Genomic DNA, 13800 nt, shown 5'->3' with positions numbered 1-13800 from the left:
AAGCATAATTTATTTTGGTTGAGAGATAAAAGACATAAGCAACTGTAAACAATAAAGATAGGAAGTTGCTGTATGATAGGAATGGGAGTTGGAAATTACAATATCGGGGGTCTTGCCATCAGTTGAGTATCAATGGAATGCATGTTGTGGGCTTGTTTTAAAAAGTATACAGTGGTTTTTTTGTATTGGCTGAATAGGGCAATTTTTAAAAAAAAATTTTCTGAGTTAAAATTTCAAATTAAATGAGTTTAGCAACTCAGTGAGAACAATAATTAAATATTCCATTTGAGTCATTATTGGTTATATTAGTAGTTGCTTGGCATACAGAACTTGAGTATTGCTGAAAAAGACACGTTTTGTCAAAGCATTTGTCTTGCACTCATCAGAGCATTTGCAAGAAATATCAGTGTATAGGGGAACAACCCTTTCTAAAATGAATAATAAACACGGTGGCACAGTGATTAGCACTGCTGCCTCACAGTTCCAGAGACCCAGGTTCAATTCCCGCCTCAGGTGACTGACTGTGTGGAGTTTGCACATTCTCCCCGTGTCTGCGTGGGTTTCCTCCAGGTGCTCCGGTTTCCTCTCACAGTCCAAAAATGTGCAGGTTAGGTGAATTGGCCATGCTAAATTGCCCATAGTGTTAGGTGAAGGGGTAAATGTAGGGGAATGGGTCTGGGTGTGTTGCGCTTTGGCGAGTTGATGTGGACTTGTTGGGCTGAAGGGCCTGTTTCCACACTGTAAGTAATCTAATCACTAGCAAATGGACTCTGGTAGAGGATTTGCTGTCGAGAATGCACCAGTTAGTTGCAGACTAACTGTTAGTTGCTACGCTTGTTTAAATTGACACAGGCAGGTTGACTCTGATCAAGGCAATGATCTGAGCAATGAAGCAGAGAATGCGTGTCACCTGTTTTGCTAAGTTGAGAGCAATGACGTATGAATCTCTTCTTTATGCCTTCACAGAATAGAGCCCTGTGTATTCATAAATGTAGTTACAGTAAATGCAGGCGCGTACACAGTGCACCTGATTGATACTTTTAAATTGGTTGTTAACACCTCTGTGTTATTTAACAAGTGTATTAATTTTTAATGTCACACAGTATGTTTTGGATTGTGTAAGCACATGCTGGTTAGGTATGATCAGTAGCTTACTTGTCATGCACAGCTGAAGGGGCATACTATTGATACAATCTATAAGCCTTTGGGATATACAGCCTACATCGTCTCATGCTGTTCTGAAATTCTCATACCACATTACCCATTTGTGATACACAGAAAGTGTTTCTAAGTAAATGGTTCAGTTCCTCTACATGCGTTTGCCAATAAGGCCAAATTTATATTGCTGACAGCCAATTTAAGATCACCAGTCAGGTTTGCAATGTGGTGCACCTTCATGTGCTGCAAACTACATTTATCAATAGGAAAAGCTCTGTTCTTGGCAGACAGGAAAAACATTTCAACTAAACTAACCAGGCAACAGTTATTCTCTGGTTCATTCATCAGGACAATGCTTTGACCAAATAGTGTCAAATCATTTGGATTAAATTTGAGTTGGATGGGCAGTTACCTGTCAGTCATTATTTAACTAGTGCACTCTTCATTACAAGGCTTCTACTAATCACAGTCCATTCCTGTCCAGACAGCATGCTCTTCTCATTCAATATAAGCATTGTTCCCCTTTACTTTGGTATTATAGATCTTCCAATGAATGCAAGTCACAAAGTTTAAAGACATCTTTTTTTCAGCAATACGTTAACTATATTGTCATATGTTGACAAGAACAAGAAGTATTTACTATTAATTCAGATGTTGACACTTCTTAGTATTAATAAAAATATTAAAAGGCAAATTTGTGCTTTGCGGTCAGTACCCAGTGGGAATTGGCTTAAGTTTGCTTTAAAGATATTTCATATCCATATCCTAAGAGCTTTCAGAGAGAGACTTTCATTCCTGAATCTTGTCTTGGACTAACTCCAATTTCCAAAGAGCAAAATACAGTGCACTAACTGTCTCCATTATCCAGTTCCCTCTAGAGTATAATGTCATTCTGCTTGCCCCACTGTAGAAATGTTTGGATCCCATTTTCCTCCATTACAATACTCCTTTTGTGATGTTATTACTATTGGCAATTAATTGACAAATGGAATGAGTTGAGCTAAATTGGGCCAGGTCAAAATGAATTGCCTTTGACCATTTTAGTAATTTATTCCTGATTCCTCACAGGCCCCCAGTGATATTGAACAAGTTACAAAGAAGCTACCAAATCAAGTATTGGAATTTATCGTTCAGCTTGTCGGAGAGAATTACACTAAAGCACTCTCTGACCCAGCTACAATGGATTATCAGAAATTAGCTGATGATGTCAATACCAAGGTAAGATTGTGGCCTCATTTGAAGTTTTTTTTAAGAGAAGAAAGGCACTTTGCGATCAGATTTTAAGAAAGCTTTGAATACATGAGTCATGTACAAGCAATACAATTATAGGTACTAGAATGAATGAGCTGAAGTTTGATATGATCAATAAGAGAAATCATTGGTAATTGTTAAATATCTACTTGAGGGAAAATAAATGCAATAGCTGTATAGAAACAGTGATTATAATTTGCATATCTCTGTGGCATTGCTGATTGTAGGTAGGCCAAAGTGTTTTAAAGTAATAGTATGTTAAACCTTTACATACCAAACATTCTGTGTAACTTGGTGTTTGGCGTAGTTGCTGTGTTACTCTGGTTTAATTAAAGTGATAATTCTTGGGCAAATTATTGTGATATTTAGAGGTCAGCATTATTGCCTTTATTTGCCTTTCATAAACTTGCTGCTGAAATAATTTCAAGGTTATCTTCCATTGGTGAGAAAATTCCCTGTTGATTTGAAAATGATTGCCTTCTTATATGTAATATGTACTTTGTATTGTATCAATAGTGGAATTACTTGGGAATAAATGAACAGTTCATATTTGAGTAGTGTGCTTTTAAACTGTAAGTCTTTGAGTCCACACTAAAATAAGACTGCCTGGGGATTTTTGCTGCATATATTTTGTTCCATTTGTTGACCGCAACTGAGCCCCTTTGGCTCAGAAATAACATAAACAGGAATTCAGGAACAAGTTTACAAAAAAGACATGAAAGTTGCAGTGGATATTTCTGAGATGTTTCTTCCAGTTTGGATATATAGTTTCACAATCACTACTGTGCCCACCTTGCTCATACTTCCAGTAGAAGCATCAGCACAGGTATTCTTTCCCAGGGATTAACTAATTAATAGTGTGCATGACCAGCACCAAGAAATACACAGATAATGTTCCAGCAACCTAGTGACTGCAAAAGCAGCCAGGAATGTGAAACTTGTGGGCACTGCATTTTAAAGAATATACTTTCTTAGGTAGACGCTTTTGGATTCACAATAGAAAGAAAATGCTGAGCACTTAATGCTTCACCCCATGTGATTAGTTCAATGGATTCACAGCACGACAAAGATTATCAAACAACTTTATCGACATCAGCAGTGAACTTTCCATTGACAGGGTACTATAATGCTGATCATGATGCTTGGGCAACCTTGGGCTTCAATATGGAACCTCTTCTTTTGGTTTTCATATACTTGAAGATCACGCTTAAAGAATAGTAAGTCCAGTCCATACAAATTACACTGGTGCCATTGAGTTGCTGTTACATAGATCAAAAGACAAAATGTTTGTCTTGGGTGGAAAAGTTTGGTTCCTCCCATTATTAGTGATCCTGACAGCCACTTGTAGCTCTGTGTATGGAGTAGAGTTTGTTTGGAGGTCAGCTATAACATACAGCACAAAATTTGGAACAGTCTGTCTGTGAACTGCAGGCTTTGGTGACACAGTTCCCTGCCAATTCCAGGTAAGTGTGTTTCTGTCAATAAATATGAGTTTGAAAGTAAATTTAGGTTTCGTTATTTTGCTAGTGGATAGGCAATGGGCTAGTAGTATTATTGCTGGATTGTTAATCCAGAGACAAGATTAGAGTGGTGCTGGAAAAGCACAGCAGGTCAGGCAACATCCAAGGAGCAGGAAAATCGACGTTTCGGGCAGGAGCCCTCAGCAGGGGTAATATTTAGGGACCGAGGTTTTAATCCTTTTACAACAGATAGTGAAATTTGAATTCAATAAAAATATTTGGAAGTGAGTTTAGTGATGACCATGAAAACAGTTGCCAATTGGAAAAACCCTTCAGGTTCACTAATGTCTGGCTTACATAAGACTTCAGATCCATAGTTGATTCTTAACTGCCCTCTGCGCAATAATTGTTGGCCTAGCCAGCAATGCCCACATTCTGTGAATAGTTATTTTTCAAAAGCTGACATTCTTTGTTTTTCCTTTTTCATCAGTTTAATATGCATATAAAATGACTGTCCGTTTCAAAATTACTGAAAAATGCCACTATTGAAACATTTGATATAAAAAAAGCACAAGCTACTGTTTCAGAAAGCAGCTCCTGCAACACATTTCATACAGTTCCTATAGTGGAGAAAGAAGCCATTTGGCCCATCGAGTCTGCATTGGTTCTCTGGCTAACCCACCTAGCCTGCACACTGCAGGGAAATTTAACATGGCCAATCCACCTTACTGCACATCTTTGGACAATAGGATGAAACCACACTGATGGAAATCCATGCAGACATCTAGAGAATGTGCAAATGTCGCACAGATGGTTGCCTAAGGGTGGAATAAAACCCTGGTCCTGATGCTGTGAGGTAGCAGTGCTAGCCACTGTGTCACTATGCAAAAGATTTATCTATAATGTTATCTTTATGATTTTAAATCTTCACTGCCAGTCGGAAAGTATCTAATTTTGACCATCCATTTTGAATGTGGTGAAAATACATCATGGTTTTGAGTGGGAAACACTTGACATTTTTTGTGTCTTAATTTTAAATCATTTAAAAGAATTGTATTATTTAAATAAAGCCCTTGACTATTCTTTGATGCAGATTACAAGTGGAGATTGAGCTCTATTGCAACAATCTTGGGCATTTTATTGCATAGTAGTAATTCATATCAAGTATTGAAGTAGTAAATGCTAAAGTGTATTTAATCATTGATGAAGCACCAAGAGAAAGCTAAAGGGTGAAATTATTTTAATTGGGATTAATTTTGCTTTATTTTCCCTGTTATCCTGGCCATGAACTCATGTCTTTCTCCAGCATTACTCTGATCAAGCTCATCTAGCCCATGAGACTTGCCTCCTGCTCCTTTGATTCTTCTTAGCTTCCCTTTCTGGCCCCATGTTTGTTGATGTTGTTCACAATTCCCTAATTTCTGATGCAGTGTCCCAGCCTCATCCCACTTAAAATTTGCTTTAATTCCTTTCTCAAACAATCTGCACTTGACTCCTCCCCTGCTGCTACCTTCTTTTCCTATCTAAACACGTTTGATTGTTTTGTTGTCTCTCTAATCTGTGCCCAAATTGCCCACAATTTCACTTTTGAATTCCCTTCTGACTTTGCCACAGTATTGAATGGCTGTCAACAAAGTCACAAATATTATGTTTTGTGGCTATCACTATGTTAAAATGTCCCCTCTTATCCTTGCTATAAATGAAGCTTTTAACACAATTGCTGCTTATGTTTGGGTTAGTCAAAATCTCATTCACATCTCACCCCTTTGATTCCTGTTCTACACTGACTTCTGGTTCAACATGTCTTTTAAAATCCTGATCCATTTGTCTTTCATCCCTATCTCTGTACCCTCTTCCAACCAACAACCCTTTGAGGTCTCTGAACTCCAACAATTCTGGTCTCTTGAAACTCTTAAAGTTTAAGTGTTTCAAGGTTTGTGGCTGTACTTTCAGCTGACTTAGCCGAAACTCAGGAATTGCCTCCCTAAACATTCCCACTTCCGATTTCTTTATTGTGTTCTAAAACATTTCTTGAAACTTTCCTCTCTGACCAAACATTTATCCTGGGGCAGATTTCATGTTTTGCATTGGGACACCAGCAACTCTGGTGTCAACCTTTATTTTCAGAAACACTAACCTAATATGCTTTTTTGCAGAGGTGAATGAGTGGCCAAAAGGCCCCTCTCAGTCCAGTTAAGGATGGTGGACAGGGTATGGAAGGCTGAAGGCTAATAGGATACCCCTCAGCACTGACTGAGGAGGTGAGAAAGTGATAATGTCACTAGGCCAGTAACCATGAGACACCAATGGTGTGGGCACCACCATTACGCTGAATGAGAGAGACTTCAAATAGATTTAGTAACTCAAACCTGGGTGTCAATGAGATGCTATGTGCTATTATCAACAGCAGAGTTTTATTCAACCACAATTTCTAACTTCATAAGACTACAAGACCATTAAAAAAAATAGGCTGTTCAGTCCCTCGAGCCTGCTCTGTCATTCCATAGGATCATGGTTGAATTGACATTCCTCACACACACATTCCTGCATTTTACCATAACCCTTGGTACCTCTACTGATCAAAAATCTATCCATCTCAGCCTTAAACGTTCACAAGGACATTTGCCCCACAGCTTTCTGTGGCAAGGCGTTCCAAAGAGACGCCACTCGCTGAGAGCAGAAATTCTTCCTCAGCTTAATCTTAAATTGGCACCCTTTTATTCTAATAACACCCTCTCTGGTCCAGGACTCTCATGAGGGGGAACACCCTGTCAGCATTTACCCTGTGAAGCTCTTTAAGAATCGTATATGTTTCAATGAGATCGCCTCTCATTCTTCCAAACTCCACTGAGTAAAGTCCCAACCTGTTTAGCCTTTGTTCATAAGATGATGCCTCCAGACTAGATCATCCTAGAAACCTTCTCTGAACTGCCTTCAATGAAATAATATATTTTCCAAAACATTGTGTCAACAATTGCTGACAATATTCCAGATGTGGTCTCACCAGCACTTGAACAGCTGCAGTAAGACTTCTGTATTCTTATACTCCAATCCCCTTGAACTAAGGACCAACATTCCATTAACTTTCCTGCTTACCTACTGCGCCTGTGTGCTAGCTTTCTGTGTTTTGTGCATGAGTACCTCCAAGTCCTTTTGTGTTGCAGCTTTCTGCAGTTTTTCTCCATTTAAACAATGTTCTGTTGTTCTGCTCTCCCTTCCAAGCTAGAGAGGCAAAGTAGCCATTTACAAAATTTTGAGACGTACAGATTTAGCCAACCTCCCTTTGATCATTTTGTTTATTCCTAACTTTTCTGTCACCCTGGTTTCTATTTTAATTACTCCTAACTCCTTCTGTCACCCTGGTTTCTATTTTAGATGAATCAGTTAAGGACACAGTGGAAAGGTCAATTTTTATATAAGTGTTTCAAAACTATAAGGAGTTTTATTAGCAAGATGACTTTGTTTACCCTCAGTAGGCTTCCCAGAATGTGGAGCATTAGCACAATCTTGCCCAGTGTTGACTCCCATGACTGTGTTTTCATCTCCTTTCTTTCCATTTCAACTGTCAGCCAACATAAATACATTAGTGGCTTGAGTGCTTTGTCAGGAAAGATGATTTTGATTAGCTTTATTTTGTTTCTCCACATTGTAAAATAATTAGCTTGACCTCTGGCACAGATAAACATGTGAAACAATGCAGAATTGTTAAAAATAGATAATCATGTTATGGGCAAGTTTGCTGAGCTGGGAAGTTAATTTGCAGATGTTTTGTCCCCTGTCTAGGTGACATCTTCAGTGCTTTGGAGCCTCCTGTGAAGCGCTGCTGTACTGTGTATTCTGGAATTTCTTTGGTTCCATTCCTGCTACTTCCGGTTGCTGGTTCCTGTTGCTCGATGTAGTGACCAGTATATTGGGTCCAGGTCTATGAGTTTGTTGATGGAGTTCGTGGATGAATGCCATGCCTCTAGAAATTCTCTGGGTGTACTCAGTTTGGCTTGTCCTATGATCCTTATGTTGTCCCTGTCAAGTGTGTGTGGCTATGAGGGACAGTTGGTTGTGGCATTTAGTGGCTACTTGGTGTTCATGGATGCAGATTGCTAATTGTCTGCCATTTGTCCTATAGAGTGTTGTGTGCAGTCTTTGCGTGGAATCTTGGAATCTGGCTGTCAGAGGACAGCCAGAGAATTTCTAGAAGCATGGCACTTATCCAAGAACACCATCAACAAACACATAGACCTAGACTCAATATACTGTCACTACTGGAACAGGCAACTGAAACCAGCACGAACAGAACCAATAAATTCCAGAAGACACAATACAGCAGCACTTCACAGGAGGATCTGAAGCACTGAAGATGTCACCTAGACAGGGAATGAAATGTCAGCAAATCAATTTCCCAGCTCGGCGAACATACCCACAACTACAACAACTGGCATCCAAGCTACAAATCTTTATGCAAACCTTGAATCATACTATCTATTTAGAATCAGTGAAAAATGGCTTTGATGATGATAGAATCACAAGGTAGGCAGGAATCCTGTCAATGCTGCCAAAAGCAGCAATGTAACATTACTAATCTGCTTTGGGAGATGTGGCTGCAATTGGCTGGTTGGAGCTAATTAAGTGACTGCCATGCTTATTTAGGACAGCAGCTCGTTGATAAGTCCAGTCAGAAAGTCTTTAGTAATGGCACATGCTGGAGCTCCACTTAAATGATGAGGGTACATTAATACCTAAATTCCCTCAAAATCAGTAAAGTGAGGTCAAAAATTGCTGTGTCTAGTCTTGGAATGTGTCTTTATTAAATGTATTCCTGGGTAGGATCTCTCAGTTTTAATCTGTTACTACATTGTACTGCTAGCCCCAGCACTGAGTTAAGATTTTCATCATATTGGAGCCAGGGATTCAGCGCAGACAGCTAGGATTTGAAAGCACCAAAGAGGGGAAAGAGATGGACTTGCATCATTTTTATTTGGCAGTGTTGTGTGAAACTCTTTCTTCACTTGCCTTCTACTAAACTTCTTCAAAGCTCTGGACCAATGTGTTATTGTTGGTTAATGGCCCTTCTCATTAGGTTGTAGGTTTATTGTCAGTGCATCTGCGTACATGTATTTATCTGTGCCCATGTGTGTTTACCATTTTTCCTCTGTCTGTGCTATAGAACAGCAGCTGCCTATTCCCCAGTATAAGATTGCTGACAACACAATAGTGGCCTGCTGTGGAAGCAGGCTGCTATATATAGAATCCTGGAAAATTTGTAAATTGCACAAATTTGTGCATTTTCTGCTTTGGTAATATCACCTCATGCTGGATTAGTCATTAAATCTGTACAGATAGTAATATAAATAAACATAGAAATGTGCATTCAGTTTTCATCATCAGCTGCAGAAGAAAAACCATTTTTACATTGCTTGTAATGGAACCTTTCTTTCAAAAGCTTACTTTATTAACAAAGCTTGTAACATTAGGAAGAGTCATATTTGAATTGTATTGTAGAGCAGTACATATGTATTTGTTTAAATACAGTACAAGGCATAACTTACAATGAAGATTGCATCTGCAATGACATTTTCTGTGATGGCCAACCTGAAAAGTTTTACACTGGTTCAGCCCCTCTGTGTAAAATGGTCAAAGGCTGTTCTTTAAACCTCATTACATCCCAGTATATAGCCCTGAATGTTCCAGTACTTGGCAGCTCTTCTGCACTGGATGAATGTCAGATTTCAGGTCGACCGTCTTTCATCAAGTGGATGCTCTTCCAGCAGCAGCTGAGGTTTCTCTCAGAACCTGTCTTGGAAAAAGTCAGTAGAGACTTTTCTTACAACTGGGTTGTCCAGGACCAATCCCAGACAAAAATCAGATGTTCCTGGCAATGTGCACGTTCCAGAAGGAGGTTGGGGCTTGTTCAAAACTTCTGATGATGAGAAAATCTGCTAAATGGCTTTGACAGTCTGTTCACTGAAATATCCGACAGGATTCACCATCTCCTTTCTCCATAGGTTTCCAGAACCAAGCAGACAGATCTCAACCTCAATTTTTTGGTCAAAGATATTTTTGATTAGATTCCCTGCAGTGTGGAAAAAGGCCTTTTTGGCCCAACTAGTCCACACCGACCCTTCAAAGAGTAACCCAGCCAGACCCATTCTCATAATGCATCTAACTCCACGGGCACTTTTAGCATGACCAATTCACGTAACCTGCACAGCTTTGGACTGTGGGAGGAAACCGGAGCACCCAGAGGAAACTCATGCAGACACGGGGAAATGTGCAAACTCCACACAGACAGTCACCCGAGACTGGAATTGAACCCGCGTCCCGAGCGCAGTGAGGCAGCAGTGCTAACCACTGTGCCACCGTGCTGCCCAATGTTTCTGCTCCAACGTTTCTGCATAGTATTTTTGATTGACACAATCTGGGATAGCTTTTGAACAGACCTAGCTATTCAAGACGGGGCATCCATGAAGCGCTGAGAGCCAATAGCAGCAACAATGTCATACACCAACACAAACAGCATCTGCATGGCCTGGCATACTCCCATTCTGTCATTGCCATCAATCCACGGTTTAATGAAGAGTGCAGAACAGCATGCCATGATCAGCATCAGGTATACTTTAAACTGAGGAGAAGTTACAAAACAAGGCTACTTGCATGTGCAATTTGACACACAGCAAGTGATTGTGGAATCACTGAGCTCTGACTATCAGTGAAACAGATCTAAGATCTGTAGTCCTGTCACATTCAGTCATGAATGGTTCTGGACAATAAGCAATGCACTGAAGGAGGAGACTCCACAATTCAAGTTCTCTCAAAATAGGATAAATAAAGTATTTTTCCTGGGGTGGGGAATCCAGAACTAGAGGGCATAGGTTTAGGGTGAGAGGGGAAAGATATAAAAAGGACCCAACGGGCAACTTTTTCACGCAGAGGGTGATGCGTGTACGGAATGAGCTGCCAGAGGAACTGATGGAGGCTGGTACAATTACAGCATTTAAAAGGTATCTATCTGGAGGGGTATATGAATAGGAAGGGTTTAGGGGGATATGGGCCATGAGCTGGCAAGTGGAACTAGATTAGGTTAAGTTATCTGTTGGCAGGGAATGTTGGACTGAAGGGTCTATTTCCGTGCTGTACATCTCTATGATTCTATGACTCTATGACTCTAAGTAGGTGGGAGGAGTGCAAATAGGTTTATGGGGAGAGCTATGAGGAAATGATTGAGATTGGGAAGAGCCACCAGGAAGGTGTTGGGGATGTTTGGAGCCTCACCAACACACAAACATGGTGCTTGGAAATTACTGTCTGAGGAGCCTTCACTGTCACCTTCCTTTGAACTGGAAATTGTAACTGTCCAATGGGAAAGAAAATGGCCTCAACTACATCCAGAGTGGATGGAGTAAGTGCCTTGAGCTGCAAAACCTTAGGCACTTCAAGGGGCAGCAACACTACATGCTGACCCGTTCATTGAAAAGGACACTTAGCAGCAGGCTCCCAATCCCTGGTAACCCTTTTCCATAGCGTCTTATACTATGTTACACATCTCCCAAGGCCAAGCATTTCATGCAAGAACAACACCTTTGGCCAATGAGGCCAGTGTTGCCAAACCAATACCTGGGCACGTGGCAAATGATGCCCAGTTCTAACTGCAAGGTTTGTGTTTCCAAAGTGTGCAGAAGCTCCTTAATTCAAGCATTGCTCCATAGAACAGCAAGCATATGAACTGATGTCTGACCTCACAGTGCAACAGTTACAGCAGGGACCATACTGAGACATTAGCAAACAGATTTGGTGACACTCTGAGCATGTTTTAACAGATGTTAGACTTTATTTGCAGTAGTATTTCAACCATGCCAACAATATTTTTCAAAAGGTGTTCTTTGCCCTTTGCCACTCACTATGTCTCAGTACAGTCACAGCCTCTGCAGCTAGAGTGGAGGGAGCCTGCTCTATAGTTCTCATCCTTTATACCCATGTCACTCCCCTTCAACCCCCAAATTCCCAAGGCCTCATCCATGCCACCTAATGCCTTCTGCCCATCCCCATGGCACTTCCTATCCCCATGTCAACTTAATGCCTACTTCTACCTGCCAACCTCCCCACCTTCACCTACCATATCAACCTCCCCACCTTCACCTACCATATTAACCTCCCCACCTTCACCTACCATATCAACCTCCCCACCTTCACCTACCATATCAACCTCCCCACCTTCACCTACCATATCAACCTTTTTAGCATCACAAGGAGCTATGTTCACAGGAAAGAAAATGATTTCTATATTAAAGATTGCATTGTATTGAGAAAAGTGCCCTTATTCATAAGAAAATACTTTGATAATGTTAACATTTCATGATAATTTAAACAGTTCCAATGATGTATGCACCTTTTTACACATAATCTTCTTCACTGTTAACAATCCTAAAGAGCACTTAAAGGATTCTTCATTTGTACACCTAAGGTCTCCTGGAACCATGTCCATAGATATCCCTCAACTCTTCAAAGGGATACCCTTGCTATCCCAAAGAAAGGCACTGAGAAGAGGGTCTTAACTTAGACCAATCTCTACAATCTGGATTCCACATTCCGCGGATTCCACAATCCAATTTCAGTGGAGGTTGTGGATCATTTAAATGGCCAGCTGCTGACAGAAACTGCTCAAGTGTGATATACAGCTCCTTTCTAATCCCTCATTCTGTGTTAATGAAAAATGCCCAATTTAGGGGCGGAACTTAGAATTTCCAACATCTGCTGCTACTTTTGCCACAATGGAGAGTCTCAGCATTGAAGTAAGAACCTGGGCTGGCTCTGTATCTCAGAAGCACTTATACTTTAACCAAAATTCCAAACAGAATCCTCCTTTTTAATTTTAATTTCTTTTTCTGTTTTAGTTTCTTGATTGTTTTGATTTCAGAGAAGTGAATGGACAATGTGGGAGGAATTTTCCTTTCCTGGTGTGGTTAGAGTAATGCTGAGTAATGTGACAAAATAGGGTGAGAATGGAACAAAAATTTCCAAGGTTTAGAAGAAGTTATAGACAGTATTTCACTCTTAAAATTACAACGTCAGAGTCTCACCCTTGATTGGGTGACCAGTTTAACTCCACATGTTTACATATCACCAATACCCCAACTGATCCTATTAACAACCAACTTCCTGTTCTCCTGACCTCCAGTCAGAATCTATACAGCTTAAAAACCTGACAGACTCTGTAAAACTGAATGGTTCCCTGGCACTGTAGCTTCCTGCCTGTGCTGGTCGTCATCCAATTACTTCTTCTAAATAGCATCCCTGCATGGTCCTTGGCCACCATTCCTCTTGACTCCACATCCACACAACTCGGCGTTGGCTCTAAGAGCAACTCTCACATCACTTTTGGCTTTTAGTACTCTCCTTTGAAGCACAAAGACACCTACAACTTGCATGCTTCTGCGAGGTCGCTTGTCTGCAGTAACAGCCATGCAATTCATGCATCTGCATGTCCCTAACTTGTTTTCTTAGCACTCACTGATGTTAGTGCTCAGGCATTTGACCTCTGTTGGTGACATTGCTTTCTTAGGGCATAGTTTCCTTAGTTATCGCTTGCTTTTGAGTAAAGAGGCAGGCAGCTTGTGATCGTGCATCGATTGAACAGTCAATGTACCAGTCAGACAGTGGGCGATGTGCCGCTGTGTGTATTGTGTCAATATCAAAGCTGCACAATGTGCTGACAGCTTACGTAGCAAACACCTTCATGTGCTGCAGGTAAATGGTGATGTATGAAAGTCAAAAGAAAAGAGTGCTTTGTGAGGTGAATGTGGACTACAGTCACTCAGGGGCACCACCACAGTCAGCTCAGGAGCTGTTTCAACTCCTGACCAGGGGCTTGGTGATGGTCAATCCTGCAGATCAAATGTAAACAGTCCAAGGATTGCAGGTTAGTCAGTGGGATGCTGTT

General features: G+C 40.6%; 1 protein-coding gene across 4 annotated transcripts in view; it reads left to right on the top strand.

Moving 5' to 3' along the window:
• Positions 1–13800, top strand: part of impg2a (interphotoreceptor matrix proteoglycan 2a) — a 77198-nt gene that overhangs the window by 26773 nt on the left and 36625 nt on the right. For all 4 annotated transcript variants that reach the window (XM_043701126.2, XM_043701125.2, XM_087992683.1 and 1 more), the window contains one exon: positions 2227–2376. In XM_043701126.2, the coding sequence (XP_043557061.2) occupies positions 2227–2376 (150 nt within the window). The remainder of the gene's footprint in view (positions 1–2226; positions 2377–13800) is intronic.

Source organism: Chiloscyllium plagiosum, unplaced genomic scaffold (assembly GCF_037043375.1).
Source record: "Chiloscyllium plagiosum isolate Xiang-an unplaced genomic scaffold, Cpla_swu_hap1 HiC_scaffold_12, whole genome shotgun sequence".
In the NCBI taxonomy this organism is placed as follows: domain Eukaryota; kingdom Metazoa; phylum Chordata; class Chondrichthyes; order Orectolobiformes; family Hemiscylliidae; genus Chiloscyllium; species Chiloscyllium plagiosum.
Note: the sequence above shows the minus strand (reverse complement) of the source record. Positions and strands in the feature narration are given on the sequence as shown.